Here is a 25611-nt window from a genome sequence, read left to right as displayed (position 1 = left end):
TGGGATAGTCCGTGTGATGCATGAAAGCTGGGTTGTAGAAATCCACAAGAGCCTTTTTAGACTGACTATATGACTTTCATTTTGTTTAGGTAGTATTTAATACTGATTTAAATAGGGTGTAGATCCAGTTAGGGTTAAGGTCAGAAACAACCAAGGGATGCCACTGTATGTGACACTTAAAGTGATATACAGTCCCATCCAAGGACTGGACACCGACACCACAAAAGAAGCTTCCTGAAGGCGTAGGAAAGTTTAAAAGGCCAAAAATCCTCTCAGCACATCAGTAGATTCACCCCTCTGCTGGGACCGATAGATAGTATCTGTGCCTAAATGCAGACAACCTGTAATGTGGTTAGGTTTCTGCTTGCAGCTGAGCAAAAGAGCCTAAAAGTCTCTGTTTATGAAATCTAGAATCAAGTGTTTGATTAAAAGTCTTTACTAATAGTTCTGTTCACTTACCAAATTACATGGACAATAAATGAGGAAGGGGAGGGATTCAGGTTCCTGCACACTGAATCTCTCCCACCTCTGCACATTCACTGGAACTTGTGCACTGAGCATGAACATAGTTTCCACAGATTACTCATATTTGCCCTTCAACAGCAAAATCAAATATTGTTTGATAGAGTACTTAATATTTATTTCTCAGTGGTGTTGTCATGATCTTCCCAGTTCTGGCTCGATCCTACCATGTCTCCTGGCCAGGACACAGGATCCTTTTCCATCCCCCCCTTTCTTTTATCTAACAGGTATTTCTGCAGTTTCATTTTACTCTGGCAATGCTTTATCAGCTCATTAGACACCTGCTAGCCATTGCTTTGTTCAGTGCTGGGGAATATGGGTTGTTTTGACCTAAGTGAAGGCCATGCTGGCTCTGGACTGTGGGACTGGAGAGTACCAAACTCCCCTGGGAACTGGGTTTTAAGGATGGTGCTAAATGATGGGGAGAGGGATGTCGAGAGGTATAATGGAGGGTGCTTTGGCATGTAAACTTTATTTCTGGCAATAGAAATCTAAATTCTTTTTCCTGATGCTGTTTCATAATAAAGAAATCAACTGAATACATAGCTTCATTATTGAACCATCTGGAGGCATGGCAGCTGTAGACCATCAGCTAAATGGACTGCTTCAGCAGCCATGTGCTAAGCAGCAGTTGATTAGCTGGAAGGAACACTTAGTGGCATCCAAGAGAATCTAGAAGTTGGTACTGTAGAGAAACAAGGATGTATTCACTTCCATGGATCAGCCACACGTTTTTCATGGGAGAGGAAATAGTTTTTCATTTTTTCCCTTTCAAACTGCTGCACTCAGTACACAAGGTTGCAGTTTGATGTTTTAGTTTCTTTTTAAGGTACCATGAAACATGTGAAAGAAGCTATAAAATTCATGCATACTTGTTGACTTTTCCTCCCCAGACAATGCTGAAGAACTTGCCAACCTTCTGAAGTACCACATTGGAGATGAAATATTGGTTAGTGGAGCAGTTGGTGCTGTTGTACGGCTGAAGTCTCTGCAGGGTGATAAACTTGAAGTCAGCACTGTAAGACCTTATTTGTTTTTATTTCATGCTCAATCACTCCATTCTAATGCACTTTCAAGAACACCTTCCAAATTTACATCCCTTCCACTCAAATGGGACCACAAGGGCCCAATTGATTGAACATTGACTTATGGAACCCGAGGAAGCTTCAGACATTAAACTCTCCTGTCAGAAGCAATCTGTTTTCTATCCCAGGTGGCTGAAGCAAGACATTTCTGGGCTGATCCTTCCACAAATACCTTGAAGAGTGGACAATCTTTTTATTGTTGGATAACTTATTTTGATTACTTACTTGTTTGCCCTCCTGCTGATCTCATGATTACAATCTCATGATTGTTTTTTTTAATCATTCAGCACAGCAGAAAAAGAACACAGCTATTCTTGATATTGAGTTACCCAAAGTGTTTGTCTCCTAAGATTCTACAGAGGGGCAGGAACAGAAGGTTGCAGCTTGTCCACATTTTTCTAAGCTCCTCACCAAATTTATCTTGTAGGATAATCACAAATTCAGGTTCACAGTGTCTCTTCCTGGCTCATTTACTGACTTCTCTTGGCAGAGGAGGTCTTGCAAGGCTTAGGTTGTAAAATAAGTTTGAGCCCAACATCTCTCTTGCCATGTTCTCTGTTAGAAGCCAAGGTGCGAGATATCATCTGAAGACCTCTGAGGTGGGGAGAATGCAAAGTCAAGAATCTAGCGGTATGCTGGATAAGAAATTATGGTGGTTGTGATTAGGAAACAGTGCTAACCTTGCGCTCTTATTCCATGCCCCTCAACACTGTGCATGTGATATGGTCACATCAGCTTGCTTTCCTTTTCTTTGCTTCATTCATGCCCTACTTTTCTCCCCAGTGGTGACCAAAAGCAGCTGACGTAGTTCTTTGTACTCATAAAAATCTTAGGAAGTAGGTTAGGCTGAGAGTGTGTGACTTGCCCAGCATGGTAGAGTAGGAATTTGAATCTGGATCTCCCAAATTTTAGTCCATCACTCTAACCACAGTACTATACTGGCTCTTCCCAGTCTTCACAAATTCAGAACATGCTGTTGACAGTTGTATCCTAATGCTCCATAGTTGGTGGTATGGTAGTTATCTAGAGGCTTCTGGAAGAAGTCATAAAAATGCTGTGTGTATAGCGTTGGACATTTGTAGACATTTTCATCTTCTTTGACGTTTCTTGTTTTTCTACCTTTCTGCATACATTTATTATCTGATCATTTGTCCCAACTTTTTTTTGGTCTTTTTTCACATCAGAAAAGAAATGCAATAAATGTCAACAAGGAGCCTGTTGCTGAGGCAGACATTATGGCTACTAATGGAGTGATTTATGCTGTGAATACTGTTTTACAACCACCAGGTAGGTTAAATTGGATTCAGAATTGAAGTCAGCACATGCTTTCCCCTTCTTAAGTTTGGTAGCCTTTCCTCGGTTGCTAAAGACATCTGCATTGCAAAATACCAGTGAAGTGCCTGTTTGTTCAGGGAAATAATTCTTATCTTCTTGTGAAACACTACCGTTTTATTCTTCAAATCCATCATTCATTCCAGAGGGGCAGGCATGCAACATTAAAGTTCTTCAGTTGACTTTTCAAAGGTGAACTTAGAAAAGCAGTGCAGGCACTTTTGTATCTGTCGATTGAAGATGTTGGAGAAAAAATACAAAACATATTATACCCAACCATGAATCATTGTTTCCTTCAACAGTAATTTGCACGTAAAAGATATTTTGTAGTCTTCCCTAGATAAAGTCCAGAGGCTTGCTTATCTGTGTGAAAGACTGTACAGAAATAGAGTGTGAAGCAGCTCCTCTAGAATTCTTAGTTGTGCCATTGGAGTCCCTTATCATGGCTTTAAGATAAATAAAATTGTTTCAGCATAAATAATTTTGAGGTTACAAGCATGTTTTGTAGGTTCAGTTTATGTGTTCAGCAGCCCATGTAGACTTTACAGACCAGCTGGACAGCAGAGAGCAGCAACCTCTTTCATGGAGTTCCAACTGGCAAGCTTAAAATCTACTCAAATCTCCTGATAAATCTTCAAGATAAACAACTTATTGCACAGAATTGTCTCCATCCTGTAGTTGTATGAATTGTTATTAAAACCATAATGGTTTGTCTCATGGCCTCAAATTCAAATGAGTTAGGCACCCCAAATACCAGATGCCATGTAGCTGCATTCTGCATTTGTTCCAAAACTCAGTGCTGGGCATGCAGTAGTACACAAGTAGCTAGCTTCTGAAAAGTCCCCTCAGATATTCTAGTCTCTGTGACAGCCTTGAACATCTTGCCTACCAAAACCTACACTCTCCTTGTCTCTGTCATCGAAGTCACCTTCCTACTTGCCATTTACTGACCAAATCCTCTTTCACGCCAAACCAGGTGCTTCCAACCTGCCTGTTGATATACATCTCCATAGACCACATCTCCTTTTCTGCTGACTGGAGGCAAACATCACGCTTTTCTTCTTTGCCATCAAATGCTGGTGGATTGCATCTGGCTCCTTTCCCATCCTCCTTAATGCCAGTATTGGTATAACTATAACTGATTGAAAAAGAGGTTATACATAAAGCAAGACAGATTATATGTGGCATTTTCTAGGTATTCACATGTCATTTTAATGCTTCATTGCTTGAACAGTAAGGAACATATGTAGCATTAATGAAGGGTTACTGCATGAATTCTTCAATGGATTTTACCATATACCTTTGCATCTAGCCTCCCTCTTGTATTCAAGATGGTTCATGTCAATAAATGAACCCAAGTGAAAATATTTAAGACAAAACAATACATCTTAGGATCAGAGTACATATGATACTGAGAACGCTGTAAATGAGCTCTTAAGCTTTTCACCCCTTATTTATGATGGATTAGATAGAAAGGTTAAATCTTCCACTCGAACCGGTTTCCAGCCTGAACTGAGCCTAGAGATTTGCTATATGAACCATTGAAACCATAAAGATTTTGACCAGAACCCATATAAGGACCTGAACGGTGGGACTTTTCAAATGGGTCTTAAACAGAGATGTATATATAGGACAGGGCAGCCAGTATGTATGTCCTGGGTGCCACATGATGGGGTGTTCCCTCAGCTACCAGGGCTCCTCCCTGCCAGGAACTCCACTCCCCCATCCAGCTTTGAACTTTAAGCTCTACCTCCAGAGCAAGTGATAGAGCCCGTAGTTAAAGGTAAACCCCAGCCAGGCTGAGCCCAGCATCAAATTGCAGTTGCATCCTGGCAAGATTCAATTTTATACAGCTGGGTCTCCCCCAGAGTTCCCTTCTGAAGTTTGAAGCTGAGCTTGGCCTGATGGGGTCCAGCCTTAAACCGTGAGCTCTGTCTCTGAAGTCCACAAGGATTTTGGAGGCGGAGTCTGCTGTTGAACACTGGATCCAGCCAGACTGCAAGGGAAGGAGAGAGATTTTCAGTGATAAGTGCTGTAATGCATAAATACACTCCTGGGCCGTTTCCGCACGGCCAAAAGCAGCGACGCGATGACGGCGTCGCAGAGTGGGTAAACGCATCCCAAAGCGTTCCCGCACAGACGAAGGCTGAGGAGACTTCTTGAGCGTCCGCATGGCCCGCAGAAATGTAATCGACCCGGTTACGCGCGGAAAAGCGCTTCTGCGGAGGCCGGCGCGTCTCCAGACGGCGTTGGGCCTGCGCGCTACTTGCGAAGCCGATGCAGGCCCGGCGCCATTTGTGGCTGACAGCTCCGTGGCGGCTGTTGCGCCCACGAGTCTTGGCGTCGATCGCGTCACATGGGGAAAAAGAGTGGTTTTAAGCGTTTTCTGCATCACGAATCGTCTTGGCGGCGCCCGGTTTAAGCGTTTTTAGCGGCCAGTAGCGACCCTGCGCACCTCAGCCTTTCTTGCCGCGAGCGGCGCTCTGCCGCTCTGACGCTTCTTTTTCCGTTGCGACGACGTCATATTTTGCCCGTGCGGAAACGGCCCTGGTCTTAAAACCCCTCCCCCCATGCCATGATCCTGACCTTAAAAGAAAAAGATGACTTGATTACTTATGGAACACCTCATCCTTTTTTGATGCAATCCCTACTCTCATAATTAGTGGAAGAAGAAATATTTATAAGTGTTTCCTTATTGATGATTTGAATTGTGTCCTTTAGCTTTTAGGCCTAATGAAAGAGCTGATGAGCCTGCAAATCCTTCACTGGAAATCTTCAGGCATGCCTCGGCCACATCCCAGGTAAATATGATATGCAGCCAACATCTAGGGATGCGTCTACATTTTTTTGTGAGACATCTGAAGCTTCCTTAAACCAAGTTGTACCGCTGGTCTACTCGAACTGGTGGAAGCTTTCCATTATCTCAGGAAGAAAGAGGTTTCTGCCTGCTTGAGACCCATTAACTGGAGATGTCCGGCACCGAACCTATCTTTTGCATGCAAGGCATCTACTGTACTATTCAGCCATCCAGACTGGATTACAAGCAGTGGCGTAACTAGGCAAACTGGAGCCTTGGGCAAAACCTGAGTTTGATGCCGCCGCCCCTGGCGCATGGCCGGTTCAACGCGCACTTTCTCTGGCCCCCTTGTAGCTATTCCCACAGGCGTATCTAGGCAAACTGCAGTTTGGCGCACCCACTGTGGGCAGCCGCCCTCCCCCACTGTGATTTTTTACACCATGGCATTTCAAAGTCACCATCACATTATAGAACATGCCCCAACTCACAAATCTGAACACAGCAATAGGCCATGCCACACAGCAGAAATAATTTTTTGAAAAATTTTTCAAAATGCTTTCAAAATGTTTTATTACTGCTATGAAAACATTTTATGGTGTTGTATCCAGTCCCCCAATTGGGGGAAACAGCATCACTTTCAATGTTATTTAAACTGGGAACCCCAGATTGTCCCTTTAAGGTGGATTTAAAAGGAGAATCTGGGCTCCCAAGTTTATAGAAGTGATACTGGAATCCACCCCCAAACAGCATCATTTTCAATGGTGTTTAAACTAGGAGCCCAGAGTCTCCTTTTAAATCCACCTTAAAGGGAGAATCTGGGATTCCCCAGTTTAAACTAACATTGAAAATGATCTTATTTTAATTGACTCTCCCCTACCCTGAAACAGCATCAATGTTCAATGTTTAAACTGGGGACCTCAGATTCTCCCTTTAAATCCATGCCAAAGGGGGGGATTTAAAAGGAAAATCTGGGGAAATTTGGGGGTGCCTGCTTTCAGAGGTGCAATTGTTAAGCTAGGAGCACCAAACTTTCAGGGTATCTTTAGGAGACTCTCCTAATGATACCACCCAGGTTTGGTGAAGTTTGGTTCAGGGGGTCCAAAGTTTGGTTCAGGGGGTCCAAAGCTTCTGTTAGCTTACAGGCAGGCAATGGATGATGGGAGGCTGCCCTTGAGGGGTCCATAAGAAGGTTGCGGACCCCTTGGACCAAAGTTCACCAAACCTGGGTGATAGCATCAGGAGAGTCTTCCGAAACATCCCTGAAATTTTGGTGCTGCTAGCCTAAAAACTGCACCCTCTTCAAGCAAAAAACGGGAAAACACTGAAAATACAAAAAATCCCAGAAACAAACCTGCAGTTTTTGCGCCCCCCACAAGGGGGTGCCTTGGGCAACTGCCCACTTTGACCAATGGGAGGAACGTCTCTGATTACAAGGCAAGGTAGATCCTGCATTCAAATTAACATAGTATCCCCTCAATCAGTTATATTCTATAGACCAGGGGTAGGGAACCTGCGGCTCTCCAGATGTTCAGGAACTACAATTCCCATCAGCCCCTACCAGCATGGCCAATTGGCCATGCTGAAAGGCTGATAGGAAAGTGTCCCTATTTGGAGAAACATAGGTCTACTATAGACTGAGATGCTGGACGGAGAGCACAAGAGAGCTCAAGGTGCATTCTTAATTTCATTTTGAGTATACATGAAATATTCTTTTGTTTTTGTTCTATTTTACATTATAAGCTTTGTAACTGGGGGGATGGGGGTTAACAATGCATATTAAACATGTTTTCTTTCTTTTGTTTTAGATTTCTCAAAGGAGTGCTCGGCTAGGTAAGTAAGATTAACAGGATGCTGGCCTCCCCTAATTATATATTACCCTATCAAAATTCTGTTGGTACATGATATTTTGCATACTTCCCTGTTTTCTACTCTTACTCCCCAGTTACATATACTCTTACTTGCCTGAAATATTATAGAAGTAGGTCTTATTAATTTTAGCTGACAAGCATTATTGAAGTATTCCTCATCTAGGATGTAACAGCCAGTGGGATAGTATATACTATATGTCAGTGGCAGCTGAGCAGCTATAAAGGATCAGATCAATATACCTTGATTGAATTTGGAACATGTTACATTTTCTGAATGTGGTCTTATAAATATTTCAAAGGTCAATAAGGTAAAGTTCTACTGTTGATTATGCTGTAGCACTAGAAGGTCTTTTTGACCATATTCACATGATCAGGTCTTCAGTGCTCACCTCCTTCTCTCCAGAACAGCTGGCCAGTAGTGAAGATACAGTACAGTAAGTTTGGTGGGGGGAAGGATCATGGTTTCTAGATATAACCCAGAGAACTTGTGTTGTCCAAACATGTTCCCTTTCTATCCAAATATGTACCATTCCTACTTTGTCATGTCATCAACCTCTTTAAATATTGTTGTGGTCGATGATGAAAACTACTCTCCATTTTTGCTCTTGAGTGCATAGTCCTGGCATGAATGTAGGAGTGGTTTTGATCTGTTAGCTATGCAGATATAAATAGAATACACTGTCCAGGTTCCAAAATATTTATTTTTCACAGTTTATGGAAGTAGATGTAGTTTTCAGTTCTTTTTTTCCTACTCCTTTTTTCCCTGTCATGTATAATTTATTTGTAAAGTATTTAGCCAGTGCTTGTTAAGTTCTGCAAGCCCACAGGATGGTTAAAGTGCCTGATGGAGGCAAAACCAGAATCCCTCTAAACTGTAGTAGCCCAAATAGTGACTTGACAGGCTTTCCCACACATGCATGCACATATGCAAAACCCGCATGGGATCCTCAATTATCTTATTGATGATTATATCGCCCATAGTATATGATGCTTTGTCCACTGTGATTGGCAAAAACAGAATATTTCACACCCTGGCTTTCTCCCAGGAGTATTTTTTATGTCTGCTAATTCTTAAAGCCTAAACTGCAGCTGCAAGAGCAAAATGAACTGAAGTAATCTTGGTTGTTAGAGTGGATGGTGCCACTGCAGACTGTAGCTGTTACATGCTGTTTCTGAATGCCTCCTAGTCGATAAAACTCCTTGCATGTTAAAACCAGTTTACAGTAAAGAAAGTAGACCAGTCTATGTATTCTGATGTCTTCGGTTTTTCTAGCAAGGAGTTTGTTATTTGGGGGAGCATTAAAATATGACCCTTCCCCATCCTGTAATATCTGAATGGCACAATCCACTCTGCCACATCTGGACACTACCTGTTCATGGCCATCAGCTGATCAGCAGTTTTAGTGTTCACCTCAGGGCCTTGGTGCACACCTAGATGAACAAAGACACTTTCATTCTCTCAGCTGACAAGGGACTTGCACGCAATATTATCTGCTCTGGTTCAACTTTGTAGGCCCAGCAGAACCCTTCAGAGCTTCAGATTAAACACTAAATGATCCAGTTACACAGTGAAGCCCAACAGCTTCAAGAGGAAGCTGCAATCACGGGCTCAGTGTTTAAACCTTCCATTGATCAATATTACAGAGAACTGTACTGAATCAGAGACATCATAATGACTATTGATTTTGATTCAACTAGAGGCAAAGGCCTTTGAATTGTAGCCAACAGGGATCATTAAGCAGCTGCTTTTCTCATAGCATTTGCTTTTTCTTTTTTCAGCTCCTCTGTATTCCAGACTGTCAGCAAGGATGAAACATTAAAGTGAAAGCCATTCTACACATAAAGCACAAATAGGGATTAGCCAGAGATTTTCCATTGGGTTCGCTGAAAAGAAGGATTCTGTTGTTCATCTGTTGTTGTTTCTTTTTTAAATAAACCAATAAACACAAATATCATGTCTTCCAATTGAAATGAAGGAAAGAAAATAAAAGCCATATATATTTAACCCATTGTTCAATAAGGGTAATTTTGTTCCCAGCTGAAACTAAGAATGGGGGTGGGGGGTGGGGGCTGGGATTTGAGGGTCATCTCCAAAACTATTTAAGCTCAAACTTCAAATGTGCAAGAACTAAGAATACCTGTGATGGAAAGGCACACTTGGGTCCATATAAATCTTCTCAGGTTAGCACTTAAACAAATGTTGAAGACCAAGTAAAGGCTTGAATGTGCTGTCAGAAATGGAACATAGAAAGCAACTGCCTGCTTAGTCAAATCATATCTCCAGCCAGCCACTGTTGTCTAGTCTAACTGGTAGCAGCTCTGAGTAATCATTTTTTTCTCCTAGCTCTGCCCCTCAAGATGCTTTTGGCTGGCAATTGAATCTCAGATTTATACACACTATGCTTGCACTCTGCCATGGAGATGTGAATTTTTTTTCCCAGTGGGAGGCTTTTCTAAATTAAGACTCCTGCAACCTTGGAAAAAGGGATTCTTGAATATTCTAGACTCTAACTGTCAAAAAGTCCAAAATTAACTTAAATTTTCCATGATTTTTTAAAGTCAGGCTGAACCTGCCTAATTTACATGGAAAACAGAGATGGATAGCTCATGAGCCTAAATTGAGGCCAAGGGGATAATAGCCCCTTTTCAGTAAGGAGGTAGTACAAGACAATTAAGTGTCACAGAACCATTTAGAATGTTTCTGGTTAGTGTAGGCACACAGAATCAAGTGACTCATGTTCAGCTCTGTCATGGGGAGGTGACCATTTTAAAACAATGGAACAAAGAAGCTTCGACTTTAGAAAAAGTCCAACTTTGTGACTCCTTCATTGCCACTCTAAGCATAGTTACAGCCTTCTAAATACTTTGAAGTCAATGGATTTAGAAGAGTGTGACTGCTTAGGATGGGACTATTTTTGTGGTGTCCATATTGATGTTGCAACCTAAGTCACCAGCTGGGATGTTCTGATTGAGGGATTTTCTTGTGGAGAAGTGGGGTCCATTGGAACTTTCAACACTAGATGTATTTTGTAAACAAAGAGGAGGCATTTGATTTCATCACTCCAATGTAAAATCTTAATTCTCTTTCCAGACATGCCATCACTGCAAATAAAGCTTCATGGAGATATTTTTTTAGGAACTAGATTATCGCTTTGGATAGGTGGCCTGAGTAGCTTCCGTTTTGATATATGACCATCCTTGTCTCTACAGAGAAGTCTGTCCACCCCCCAGCACACAGAAAAGCCCTTTTGAATTTCAGGAGTGTTTCTGAAGTGTTTTGTTGTGTAATGTGGGGGCTGCTGTGATGGGAAATAAAAGACAAAAACCAGTGTATATGCTGAAAGGTGCTCTCTGAACTGTGGCCTGTACTCTTAAAGATTCTGCAAGATACTGTCTGAACAATATCATTGATGTACTTTTACAGGAACATGTGGTTTTTATTTTCTTCCGTCCTGTGCTTTGAAAATCCTCCATGCAATTCTGCATTTTAACTTTTTTTTTAGAGCCTCATGGTTGATATTACAAAACTTGCATTGTATAAGCTATGGTTTGATCAGTGCTGTCAATTAGTTTCTGTTTACGCATATGGTTCTTACTTAAGTATCTTTTGCTCTGTGGAAGACCAAAAAGACAACAAATCTGTAATGTGGTCCTAGAACCCCCCTCCCCTTCTTTCACCAGAACATCCAAATAAACAATTCCTTTGTAATAAAACTTGCTTTTAATTTTTACAATCTATATTTGCCTTGTAAATATCAATAACGATTACAACTTGTTTCATTATTTGAGAGGATGATTTATATCCCACAAGGCCAGTACTGATGTTATACTGAGTGGTATGGCAGCCACGGCTGTGCTTCTGTTTCCTGTACCACCATAGTAATAAGAGAAGCTTATTATGGAAGGAAGTAATACTGTAACTCTCCCACAACTCTATTAACCGAGTTTTTCAAGGATTGATGTTGGCATGAAATGAAGTTACAGTATAGCCACCTACTACAAGGTCTAGAGCAGGGGTCTGCAACTTTGCTGTGCCTTTAGAAGTTTGAGAACAGGTACTATGACAAAATGGCTGGTGATGATCATGTCCAGTAACAAAACACTGGAAGATTCGACCATGTATTAGGAAGTGCCTAGCCAAGCATCAGTGTATGATAGAGAAAGCTGTTTCCAAATATATGCTCCCTGTAGACACAGAGGAAGGTTATTCTAAGAGAGAGAGACTAGTCAAAGATCATTCAGTGAAAGTCACAACTTATTGCAAATTTGAATCCACATCTTTTCAATCCTAGTCCAACACCATAGCCATGAGACAATATGACTGACTGCCAAATTAAGCATTTGTTACTTGAAGGGTAGTCATCCAGCTCAGTTTGAACACGAAAAGTTGCATGTTTGAATGGGTGTCTGAAAAAAATTCACCCCATCAGGATTTACAATCTCAAAGAGAAGTTGTGAAAACTCAGTTTCTCTCTGACGTGGTCAACAACTTTTAAAAATATAAGACAGTTAAAATAGTATAAATAATTGGTTAGGAAGCAGGGATCATTGAAGGAATGCCAAATGAAACAAAAGTATTCACCCACTGGCAGAAGATAGCAACAGAAGGGAACAGATGAATCTCCCTGGGGAGAGAGTTCCAGAGCTTTGGTGCCATGACTGAGAAGATCTTCTCTCAGGTAGCCACCCACCTTAGCTCAGAAGATACGGCCTTGCAAAGCAGAGTCTCTGAAGATGACTGTAGCAGTTGAGCAGGTTCATGAGAGATTGGGCAAGTTTTCAGGAATCTTGATCCCAATCTGTATACTGGTCATCTACCGAGGCCCCCATGCCTCCCTCTGGGGGGGGGGGGGAGGGAATTTTGAAATTAGGATGTTGGACCCACTCTTATTTTCATTTTCCTGATAATTATTAATTACTGCTGCTTTTAATGTTTTAACTATTTTGTACTGTTGCTTTTGTTTGCTGTGCACCGCCCAGAGCCCTTCGGGGATGGGGCGGTATAAAAGCCTCAGAAATAAATAAATAAATAAATAGCTTTGAAGCTACCAACATACTGTATCACTTTAGCTAGAGAAACTGCTTGAATTGGCTGAGGCATACAGATTGTGAATGAAGATTATTTTGGTATGTTTGTAGAATGTGTGTGTGTGCACCATCAAATAACAGCTGTGACCCCACAGTTTTCAAAGCAAGGGACAATCAGAGGTGGTTTGCCATTGCCTGCCTCCATGTAGACTGAGAGAGTTCTGAGAAAACTGTGACTGGCCCAAGGTCACCCAGCAGTCTTCATGTGGAGGAGTGGGGAATCGAACACAGTTCTCTAGAACTCCTAACCATTACACCACTCTAGATCTCATTTGTGGGATAGTCTGAAGTAATAAATAAAATAAGGACATGATGACATCATGATTTCTTTAGTTGATGTCTCTGAAGCTGCTGGATTTTTGTGGGCATTTTTTGTTCAACATTGTGATAAACTTCTTAATCTCAGAAACTGTGTTTGGATTCCACCCTCCAGCACATACAGAAATTAGAAACAAAGAAACATTTCAAGATAAATTCTATAAAATCATTGACTAGGCATGTCACTTTCCAAAATCTTCAACACACCACTTTTTTGGAGGGGTGGGTGGGTTGAAAAACCATTTCCTTTTCAAGCTAACCCCAGTTCTCTTTTCCATACCCTGTGATACATTTTGCTATGGTACATTGTGATTTTTGACTTCATATTATAGATCCCATTCAAATTCTAGAGGCACCCATATAAATCTGTTACAAACCTCAAAAAGTAACCAAGTATCCTGTGCAGCAGTTTGAAGCCTAACATATTTATTCTCATATAAACTGTGACACTACTTATTAAATACAAAAAAGGGCACAATCAGCAATATCAAGTGGCAAAGCTTTTCCTAGGCTGTACTGCTTCATGCTTGCATGTTTGAATGCACTTTCATGAAAAAAAATCCTCCTTGCACTTTGAGAGAAAACATGTAAGAAAAAAACTAGCCTGAATTATTTGACCTGAAATGCTAGCTTTGGAGTTGAAGAAAGACCATTAAAAGGGAGGCGAAATATCTGAAATATGCAAAAAGGCTGAAATTGAGCAGTTCAATTTGATTCTGTTGATGGTTTAAACTTAATGGATGATCTAAACTTAAAGGAAAAAATTGTTCTGTCATTTTCTTCAGGTCAGATTTGTGAACGCATTCTGTAAACTGAAGAGCTGATTCCAGAATCCTGCTGCATGCAGGTTTCCTTTCAGAGATGTTTATTTGGTGTATACTGCACATCTTCCTTATATTTCCAAGGATGGAGCTGACTGAAATTATGCAATTTGAAAAAAAAAGGGCTGAGTGAAAAATGGGGTGTGGAGCTATTAAATAGTGGAAGAATTCTGATAAACAAGATCCATGGAAAAAAATCTTTGCACTACAGCACTTTTGAGGAACAATGAAGCCAATACAATCCTCAAAAGAGAAATTCACATTTAAGAGCAGAAGAAACAGGATGTACCCAAATTTCATGAATTAAAAAAACCACATAGCACAGCAAAACATGTTCAGTCACAGCTGTTTTAGGGTAAAGAGGGAAATGAAAGAGGAAACATTTACTTCATACTGTTGAAGGTTAGCAAGTCTGGTCATGAAAACTGTCTGGATAGGAGACCACCTAAGGACCAAATGACAGTAGAAGATAAATAAGGCATCCCGAAACCACTATCACATGCTAATTCCACACAGCAAATGTACAACTGTGTGGAATCATGAGCTTTCGAGCTCATGTAGAGTTTGCAGTATTACTGGCAAGAAGTGTATCCCACAAGGACTTCAGTAAATGCCCACACGTACAGGCAGTGCCTCCTCACCAAAGCAGCCATGCATAATGCCTCTCTCACACCCTTCCTGAAGGGATTAAGTGAACACAATTTGCCTGCCCTGAAGAATGTTCCCATCTCCAGCCCTGGACCATATGCCCTGTGGAGACAAAGCGCTTGTTAATGTGTTTGTCCCAAGTGTTCTTGTTTTATTAACCCAATACTTCTTCCTTTGACAAACTTCTCTAATGACTTCCTCATTTACATTGTCATTGTTCTATAACTTTAATTCCATCAGCTACCTATAACTTTATAACTTTAATTCCATCAGCTACCTATAACAGCTACCTATAATGTTCTATAACTTTAATTCCATCAGAGCCCCTAGAGGATGGGGCGGTATAAAAGTTTAATAAATAAATAAATAAATAAAATAAATACCTCCCCTCTTTCAGGCACTTCCAAGCTTGGACCATCAATCTAATGCCTCAACACTTTAGATTAAAAACCCAACACATCATGGTTGACGTTTGTTTCTTGTCTTTTCCTGAAAGGCAGGACTCCACTTTGTCCTGGGAGATTAAGGGCCACTCAGCATAACCCCAAGGGTCCCTTTCACTATAAGAAGCCTCCTTGCCCAACACTCAGTGTTGAGTGTGTCTGGATTGCTGGTCTGGCCACACTGTTCTGCCTAGTACTTCTGAACCTGCCTTGGGGTTCAGTTGCGGCTGTGTGCCACCTACTTTCTACCCTGCTTCCTTGGGGCTAGATAACTGGACTCTGCTTCATGGACCCAAAGCCACTTCAGGATCTGGTACAGTATTACCCCTAAGAATCTGTCCAATTCATCAACTATTCCCAACCTATCCCCTCAGAATTCAAAAGGCCGGTTCACATGTGTGGAAGCAGCAGTGGTATAGTGGTTAAGAGCAGGTGCACTCTAATCTGGAGGAACTGGGCTTGATTCCCTGCTCTGCTACCTGAACTGTGGTGGAGGCTTATCTGGGGAATTCAGATTAGCCTGTACACTCCAACACATGCCAGGAGGGTGACCTTGGGCTAGTCACAGCTATTCTGAGCTCTCTCAGCCCCACCTACCTCAGAGGGTGTTCGTTGTGAGATGGAAAGAAGTTTGTAAGCCCCTTTGAGTCTCCTTACAGGGATATAAATCCAACTCTTCTTCTTCTTGTGGTTTTTCAATGTCAGATTTATGTCCATTTACTCTTTTGTGTAAGGACTCACATGCTTGATGGATGTAAGAGTAGAAGGGCACTGATGACATTTGATGGCATTTATAACATTGGAAAATGACCAGATGAAAAAACTGAGATGATATGGTTTGGTGATTGTGTCGTCAGAATGACTATGGGGAAGGGCAGTTCCTTCTTTCTAACATCCCTCCCCCTTTTCTGATTGGGACATAAGGATTCAAAGATCTTAAGCAGAACCGGTTGTTAAAATGGTGCTTGTAAACAACCAGTTGTTAAATTATTTGAAATCCTCCACTGGAACCGGTTGTTAAATTATTTGAATCCCACAACTGAGGTGACTGACTCCTAGCTACGCTTCCACAAGAGCACTCCTGAAAGCATTTTTGCACATGTGGCTTAATTTCTTGATTCAGTTGACATTTTAATACAAACGTAAAATCTACCTTAGCCAGAATGTTCATTTTCAATACAAATATCTGTCATCCATGCTGGTAATAATTAAATGTTCAAGGATGACTGAAACCTCTCTAATAAAAAGCAAATTTCAGTATTTGCTTTACCACCCTAAGCCAAGTTACTCTTCAAAAGTGAAAATCTGTTTAGAACTGCATTGCTAATCACCTTTCACGAAAACCATGCACAGTTGGTTGCTCTATAATTTTCCAGGGCAAAAGAATTAATAATCTCATAAGGCCAAGCTTGGCTTCAACCTAGCGAGCTGTCATAGGCTATGTGCACTCAGGTTGCAGAATTTTTTTCAGGCACAGAGGACAGTATTTAGCATTGACACCTTTGGTTAACTGGCAGAAAGAAATCTATTGACAGGCCAGCCATGGAAATACTAGAAGTTTAGACTTCTTTTGCTTCATCAGATGATCAGTAGCTCTGGTCCCCCAGGTCAAACCACTGTCCTGGAAGACCACATCTGGAGAATTTAAATAGAATCGTAGAGTCAGAGAGTCGGAAGACCCCCTACAATGCAGGGACACACAATTAAAAGACTCCTGACAGATAGTCATCCTGCCTCTGTTTAAAAACCTGCAAAGAAGGAGGCTCCACCACTCTCCGAGGCAATGTATTCCACTGTCAAACAGCTCTTACCATCAGGAAGGTCTTCCTAATGTTTAAGTGAAATCTCTTTTTCCTGTATCTTGAACCCATGATTCCTTGACCTAGCTTGTTCTCTTCAACATGACATCATTTCAAATATTGGAACATGGCTATCATGTCACCCTTAACCTTCTCTTCTCCAGATTAAACATATTCAGCTTCCTAAATCTCTTCTCATAGGGCATGGATTCCAGATCTTTTACCATTTTGGTTGCCCTCCTCTGGACATGCTCCAATTTGTCAATATCCTTCTTGAATTGTGATGCTCGGAACTGGTCACAATATTCCAGGTGAAATCTGACCAACACAGAATAGAGTGGTACTATTACTTCCCTTGATCCAGATGCTATACTCCTGTTGATTCAGCTCAGAATTCCACTGGATTTTTTAGCTATTACACCACTAACTCATGTTAAGCTTGGGGTCTTCTAAGACTCGCAGATACCTTTCACATGTACTGTTGCCAAGCCAGAAGTCACCCATCTTATATTTGTGCATTTCATTTTTCTGCCTAAGTGAAATACCTTACATTTCTCCCTGTTAAAATTCATTTTGTAGGTTTTGGCCCAGCTCTCTAATCTGTCAAGGTCATTTTGAATTCTGACCCTGCCTTCTGGGGCATTATCTATCCCTCTTGTGAATTGGTAGCACAATTTTTACTGGAGGTGATGCACAATCAATAATTTATATTCTATCTTAAACCTTTGTATTTGTATACCTTTTATCTCAGGTTTTTTTTATTGTGTTATGATTATTGTTATGCCAAATAAAGGCTTATTATTATTATATTATCTATCCCTCCTAATTTGGTATCATCTGCAAATTTGATTACCATTCCCTCTCTAGTACATCTTCTAAATCATTTATAAAAATACTGAATAGTACTGGACCCAGGGCAGAAAGCTTTCAAACAGAAATGAACCAAAAATTAAAATCTGGGGGAAATCCATAGCATGGAGTGTCAATTCAAATTCTCAAAATGAACAACTGAAGTTTCAAAAAGATTACAGGCATGGATAGCAAATGGTAATATCTAAACTCTGGAAGATCCTTTTCATATTTGCTTTAAAATATTTTCATCATCTGTATAGTTTTTGCTTGCTGGTATGTGCTGATCTATATCCTTAGGAAGTGATTCTGAAATACTGCATCAGGACCCACTGGCAGATCATTAGCTATCAGAATAATGGAGCTAGGGACATGAAAAGAACATTCAGGGAATAGGTGTCTGACCTGCTGTTACATACCAAAGATACTCTTTTGATCACTGGTCCTCTTAGAAAAAACAGCTGGAATCAACAGTGTTTAAAAATAGCTTTATGACTTTCTTTACAGAACATATCCTTCCTTAAGCCTTTTTTTACTGCTCCTCTGCAAATGTATTTATATATAAGGAAGTAATGAAAGCATTGTGCTGGGTTCCAGTGCAAATTCCACTGACAGGGATTCAAGTTGAAAAGTGTGTATTCTCTCAGCAATGCAGCAAAAAAAAGCAGAGCATTGTTTTCCTAGTTTACAAGAAGGGCTGGGAGTTGCTTTGACCCCAGGGGCTGAGGTTTGGGTGGTCGGTCTAAGAACACTGAGCAGTAGAGCTGAGCAGATGCACTATTGACAGGGACGTGCATCTCATTAGGAGCTCACTCAGCACTTTTTGTTGCTTAATGCGTAACAGTGGGAGCATTCATTTGTCTTAAAGGCCACCCATGGTATATGAGTCAGGATAGAAGAAGGAAGGCTGAGACAGAGGCATGATTCTGGAGACCTTTCAAGCAGGCAAACGGAATAGTGAAGATGAAACCACCCACACACTTTTGTTCAGAGCAACAGAGTTTTCTTTCTCAGTATACACACTGGTGTCTTAGTATTTTGTTACAATCAGTTACCAATCACAGCATCACCTAAAGGACTGGTGTTATACCCTTTTAGGTTTGGCAATACAGCAGGGTGAAGGTGCAAAAGGGCTTCAAAGGAGATGGCTTCTATCCCAGGTCAACAATGAGAGCCTGTGAGATGCAGCCACAATAGTGCTGACAGTTTTGTTTCCAATGAAAGCGGAAGAAATGGCCAATCTGATAAATTCCTAGAGGGGGGAAAAGTGTATTTGGTGTGAAGTCACTCGCAGCCCTTTAGGTTGAAAAACAGATCAAAAAAGCAACACCTCTCATTAGTTTGCATTAATTTTGTACCATTGCTTAGCCCTGAATGGTCAAAAGTCTTGTAAAATATGCATTTGAGTGAGTTTTGATGGGAATGTCTAAGATTTCTGTGAATCTAGGTTTGTATGCTATATTTTCAGTCAAGGAGTCATTCCTTCAGCCAGTCTACGACCAGGTATCTCTAACTAGTGATGAAGGAAGATCAGTTTATAGATTCCTCATAACTGATCTGAAAGATTTTCCAGCATTGCATTACCTTAGGATGCAGAGGATGTTGCTTTGTGTGTTTGCTTGCTTGGTTTTGCATATATTAGTGTACCAGAATAGTGTTTTCGGGAAGATGGTTAACAGATAATATTTTTCTCAGAAGGTCTGTGGTGTCTTGCACATTTATGGGGTCTTAGAATACAGTCCATGTGTTCAAACACCCCTGTAATGATGATGAGTATATTTCAGACAATAGGATTTTCTGGATTGCTGGACTTGTGTATTCGGGCAGAAGCTAGAAAATGCCTGGTTGAGGTTCTTATGGTGTGTCCATATAGATCTGTTCCAGTATGTGTGTGGGTAATTCCATCACAATCCTGTTCAGTTCTTTTTGGCATTCCTGAGTGAGGTCTGAACGTAGCTGTTTGCAAAAAAACGGTATTGGAAAGTTGTTTTTCAGCTTTCTGAATGTGGTCTGATTTGTCCATGATGACAATTGCTCTTCCTTTGTCAGCTTCTAATTTAAAAATTATGTATGGATTGTTCCTGGGGCTGTTTATTTCATTTATTTCAGCATACATGAGGTTGTGCTATGAGAGACGATGTTTTTTGACCATGTCAATTTGGTCTCAGTGATGAAAACATTATATGTGGAGATCTAACATGGCATTGCAGCCAACCCAGAGTGAAAGGGGTTGTCCTTTTTCCTGTAGAGTTGGATAGGTGGCAATTGATGGTCAATGTGTTGTCTGATTGTGGATGGGATAAATGGCAGCTGTTTAGCAATAGACTTTGAATTGCAGTGTTGTGAAGATGTTGCTTGTCCATCCATGTGCTGTTCTGAGATTTGATGAAAATAGTCCTTCAGATGCAGGTGTCAAAAAAAGGCCATGGCATTTTGGAAGCCAAGACAGAGAAAACCATCTGTATGGATGCAGCCTATAGCACCAATTGATAACAGATATGTGGTAGGGGCTGATGGGAATTGTAGTTCCTGAACATCTGGAGAGCCGCAGGTTCCCTACCCCTGTTCTAGTCAGTCAGAGCGAGGTGCCAAGGGTAGCTGGAGACTGGAATATTTGTGACATATATGGTGGTCCATAGAGCATAAGGGGCTGGTAGGGGCTGATGGGAATTGTAGTTCCTGAACATCTGGAGAGCCGCAGGTTCCCTACCCCTGAGATAGACCCAAGGGAGGAGTTAGGGTGTCTTGCTTCCTTTCAGTTCTTTCAGTCCTTGACTGGTTCTAATTGCTGTTAATTAGAATCACTTAAGTAATAAACCTATTGTTGAACTGTTGAACCTGGCTTGTGTCTCTCCCACTCTCTCCTAGCCAAGTACAGGGCACTAAAAACAGATTCACTTGGGGGGCAGAACAGCAACCCCTCTGTGGATATAGAGCAGTACCTTGACAACAGTACTTCCTTTCAGTATCCTGGCAGAATGCAGTACAATGTCTGGAGCTGCAACACCTGCCTGCCAGTAGTGCAGCTGGAACCAATTACTTCCCAGCCTACTTAAGTTGATGCCTGGGAGGAATTGCTGGATCAGCTGGTCTTCTAGGTGCAATCCTAGTGTCTCCGGCTCCAAGTCCAGTATCCCCTCCCCTCATCCCTTCCCCTCTTCCCTAATGATCACTCATCATGCACCAGACAGTGAGTTTAGATTCTCCAAAGAGGCCTTTATTCTCTAGCATCTCAGACTAATGCACTGTGAACCATATCAGCTACACTTTAAAAAGCAGATTTGACTAAAATGTTTGTATGGTCATGGAACACAATCCAGGCCATAAGGGAAGCCTGAGACAATGAGAGACTGGAGCCATCTCTCTACCCTATCCCTTCTCCCCACATTTGATGCATATTTGAGATGCAACCATTGCCTACAAGGTCAGGTTGCTAATGGTAGATGATTCTATAGGACCATGGCTCAAATGATTTCCAAACAGTCTCATCTTTTGACTCTAGGGACTTTGTCTGGAGAGAGTAAGAAATTTACATATAGTTTAATAACTTCTTCCTAGAGCCCAACTAAATGGGGATGGGAGTCCTAGAGCTGCTGCTAATAGAAGCAAAAAAGACAAGCATCACACAACACCTGTACTTCTGATATTCAGTTGAAAAATGCCATTAACTATTGTTAACCATTGACTAAGAGAGATATTTGTATCTCTGTGCCAAAATTATGTGCATTGGGAAATAGAGTGAGAAGAAGTACAGTTATCTACCACAAGTAACTATCATGCCTGTATTAGCATGTACCCCCTACTTTGATGTAACTCAGCCAATTAGAATGTCTAGTGCAATGGATCCCATCAGCCAATAATTTTATTTTCTGGCTATTGTACTGAATAACTCAATGACTGTGGCAGCACTTCCCTGAGTCCTGCCCTTCAAACGAGGGGAAGCCAACACCATCCCCTTTTCTGAATCCCTGCTCCCCCCTACTAGAACACTGAAAGGGTTCCATTTTTATATTAGCCTGGTGGGGTTGAGAGGGATTTGTCCCCTGTGCTTGCAAAAGACTCACAGATCCCCTGAAATGCCCACTTGTCCTGGTTTGAGAAGCACTGTGACTTGTGCATACAGCCCACTGTACAACGTAGAAGAAAAAAATGTGGAGACAGCAGGGCTACTGGCTTAACTGTCATTTCTTTTATTATAGTTGGATGATGTGGAAATGTCACTCACAGATTTATATTAGGTGCTATATTCCCTTGGCAGAAACTGAGTGAACTGATGATGAACTTGTTGCTGTGCCTTTCATTTCCTTGCAGTAACAAGAGAATCAGTGTTGGACCTTCCTGTATTTCGTGGTATTTTCCATTATTTGTGATGTGTTCCCAGTATGAGCAGGGCAGCCTAGAAGGTGCTGAATTCCTGGTTCCACCCATGAGCCAGTGAGGAGGGGTAATTTTCACCCTGACTCTTTTGTGAAGTAGACTAACAGGCAAGGCTTCTACATGCTCTTGGAATACAGTTGTGGTTGCAAAGGATGTCCGAGACAGTGAGGGCTACCCTCTCCTTTCCCTTTCTCCCACATTTGATGTATGCCTGAGAAGAAGGAAGACTGACCGTTTTAAAGCTTGCTATGCAGTTGTCATCTGGTCCAATCAGGTGTCTCCCTGTTTTTTGACCACAATTAAATATTATTAAATTTTCCATGATATCAAGTGATAATACACCTTTTTACTGTTTATGGTATCCTTTGTTAGCAACAACAGTGTTTTATTTTTGTTACTGTTGCTTGGTTTGACTTTTAATCAGAGATACTCAGTTGCCTCTCAGTTTAGATAGTTTTTTTTTTCAAATTATGAACAGGATTCTTAGACTCATTACCCATCAGTGACTTATGCCAGTAATGAGGTGCACCCATTCAGTGTTGTCTGAAGATTCTGGGTAAGGACACTAGTGCTCCTTAAATTCACTGCCACACTGAGTTTGTATCATCTGAGATGTTGCATATGACACTGGCAGGAGTGTCATCATAAACCTGGTGGGTACCACACAGGCAAGGCAAAATAGCGCAGGTCTTTTCCAAGCCCAAACAAGTTCAAGAATGTTTTTGCTGGGTTAATCTTCACAATTAGTCTTCAAAAAATTCAGCAAAAATTGTACATATATATTAGCAAGGATGAAGGGATTGTGCTACTAATCATTAATGAGATCATAGCCACTAGTCAGAAGTTGCCATCACCTCATGATGTGTTGTCACACTGCACACGGAGCTCTCATTTGAATGGTATATCTATATAAGTCATGTTGAGTTGGCTATGTAACATGGGTGCTACATGCAGAACTAGATTCCTTTGCCTGTCCCAGCAAGCCTTGGGGCTTGGGACAAAGATGGGCAATAATACAGGGGGCTCTGATAAAATCAAGGCACTTGAGAGGTACAGTTTTAATACTTTCACTATAACTCATCTCTAGAAAACTAAGATAACAGAAGATAAATGTTTGAAAATACATTTTCAGAAATGGAGAGCAGCATTTATATTGCACAGGAAGATATTTATTATGGTGTCATTGCTGCAAGATATATTGTACAGAACGCTCATAGTTCCTGTCAAAGTATTTTGAGTTTCCAGTTGCACCAGGGGATTTTCCAAAACAAAGTGCACATCAAGTATGTTGCCATGTGACAAATAAAATGGAAATGCTAATGCCTTTAAAAATAAGCTTATGCTGTTTTGGTATAGAGATATATTTTTAAGGTCTTTTTCCTCATGGTCCAAATATCCCAGGTTAAGCAAGGGAAATATCCCAGTTTGGCCAAGAAGTTCGCTTGATTCCCAATGCTAAAGTGGGTTTGTCCTGTGATATTTCCCTTATTGCAGTTTTTTAAAAAAATCACTAAAATCAAGATCTTTTCCTGGGTTTTTCCAAAATCCCGCATTGAACCTGCTACTGTGCAAACCATGTGCAAACCATGGGAGCAAAATCAGTTTATTTCCTACCAGTCTGATCTCCCCACCTTGTATCATGTCAGTTTTCATATCTGCTGAAATGCCAACTGGCGTGGCAGAGCGAGTGCTATTTTACCTGGATTAATCAAGAATTAATCGGAAGTGGAGTCCCAAAAATGTTCCCCTTTTTCTTTTCTGTACATGTACTGGTTGCTCGGAGCATGTAGCTAGGGAGATGCACACCTTGGGCTGAATGTTACTGGGCATATGGGCGGGGCAGATTCTTATTTTTTGCAAAATGAGAGAATTTGAGTGGGAATGTGATACTCTGCCCCATTGTTGTTCTTCGTTTTTGGTGACCATTTGCCATGTTGTGGTCTGTGCCGGCCTCTCTCAAAAACTTGAAAAAAGGGGGCATGTTTTCCTGCAGTCGCTGTGGGTTGACCAATCAGAGGCAATGCCTTTGTGGGGGTGGGAACACCCCGAATCAGCGAGAATCACACAGCATGTATAATGGTGGGCACCAGCAAATCAAAAGCCAGGGCGGAAACAATAATTAAAGTTGCCGCCCAAAAAGAACAGTGTAAAGAAAATGTATTTTAATGTATTATTTTGTTAAGTTAACATAACCATAACCATTCTGTGTGATTTTAGAACTTAAGATGTCTTGTTTGTTTGTTTTACTCATTTGGCCGATGCAGCTGTAACAAGTTCAGAAACAGAGCAAGGGGAAACTGTGCCCGGGAGAGGGGGGTGCGCCTTGTGCCCCTGCTGTGACATCACCTGTCCCCACTCCGGAACACCCCTGGAATGCCCCCTCCATGGTCTGGTTATGCTTCTGCCATGGCTTTGCTTGGGGCGTCATCCCCCCCACCCCGAATCGTGGGCGCTATGCCACTGAACAAGTTTGACCCTCAGTCTTCAAAACCATTAAATCAGTTAGTTGAAAGGCATTCCTTTAAGCTTCTGTAACCATTATCACCTGGGAACATTAAGATAACTTTGCTGTGGCTTAATTAGAGAAGCAGTCCTATTGGTTCAGTATGTACCACATGGTTTGAGTTTTTCTATATAGTTTTAATATGCTATTGAGATGAATCTTTTTTAGCTGGCTATTGTGTTATCCTATTACTATGAACTATTGCTTTGATCCTTTGAACTCTGTTCCTATCTTGGAAAAATACAGCTTGATGCACTGAACAAAGGCAACACAGAAATGAACCTATCTGATTAGACTCTGTTGGGACTTTGCTTAATAATATTAGCTTTGATTAATAATACGCAATTTTTCATCTTATTTTTGTTCTATCTGCACCTGCAAATATAAGTGCCATTAAACTGTGCTTTTTTTTCTTTAATAAAGCCAAAACCTATTTTCAACACTTGGTATGGAGTGTTTGGTTCAGAGCAAGAGTCCACACAACAGTTGGTCCTGAGCATTTGGGAATTTTGACAAACAGCCAATCAGAACGCAGGACACAGGGGATGTTCACACATGTGTGGATACAGTTGCAGTGTAAATACAAAAAGGCAGGGCTCATGTGAAACAAACTGGAGCATTTCCTCCTGATCTTAACTCAATTCCTTCGTGAAAACAGGCACCATGCCAAGGGAGAAACCAGAATAAAATAGATCCGGATTCAACAATACCGAATATAACCTGGTATAATTATGCTGTATGGAATCGACCTAACACAATGCTGAGGTACACTTGCTTAGAAATAAAATGAAATCCTTGTTTATTTAATTGTTGGGCATATGAAAGTGCTTTGAAGTTACACAGAGGTCTAGGTCTCTCCAAAGACTCCACACAAGAAGTACAGAAGATGCTCTTCCCTTTATTTTAATAGGGTTATCAACTTACAGATGGTAGCTGGAAATCTCCCAGAATTACAACTGATCTCTTGCCTGCAGTTCCTCTGGAGCAAATACCCATCTACCTTCCAAATCTCCAGGAATTTCCCAACCAAGAGTCAGCAACCCAAATGTTTAGGCGATCATGTGAGTTATTGCCTCCAAATACTTTGACCATGAGAAATGACTTGTTGGATAGAAAAGCACGGGCTCCCCTGTGGTGTTGTCCATTTTGTGAAAATTTCTT

At 41.2% G+C, this 25611-nt stretch overlaps 1 protein-coding gene across 1 annotated transcript in view; it reads left to right on the top strand.

The window, feature by feature from the left end:
* Positions 1-11318, top strand: part of TGFBI (transforming growth factor beta induced) — a 56908-nt gene extending 45590 nt beyond the window's left edge. Inside the window, exons 13-17 of the mRNA XM_048490898.1 lie at positions 1416-1540; positions 2792-2894; positions 5661-5740; positions 7542-7566; positions 9384-11318. Of these exons, the coding sequence (XP_048346855.1) occupies positions 1416-1540; positions 2792-2894; positions 5661-5740; positions 7542-7566; positions 9384-9424 (374 nt within the window). The 3' untranslated portion in view covers positions 9425-11318. The remainder of the gene's footprint in view (positions 1-1415; positions 1541-2791; positions 2895-5660; positions 5741-7541; positions 7567-9383) is intronic.
* Positions 11319-25611: the final 14293 nt, after the last annotated feature.

This window comes from Sphaerodactylus townsendi, linkage group LG03 (genome assembly GCF_021028975.2).
Source record: "Sphaerodactylus townsendi isolate TG3544 linkage group LG03, MPM_Stown_v2.3, whole genome shotgun sequence".
In the NCBI taxonomy this organism is placed as follows: Eukaryota; Metazoa; Chordata; class Lepidosauria; order Squamata; family Sphaerodactylidae; genus Sphaerodactylus; species Sphaerodactylus townsendi.
This window is presented reverse-complemented; position numbering and strand designations above follow the sequence as displayed.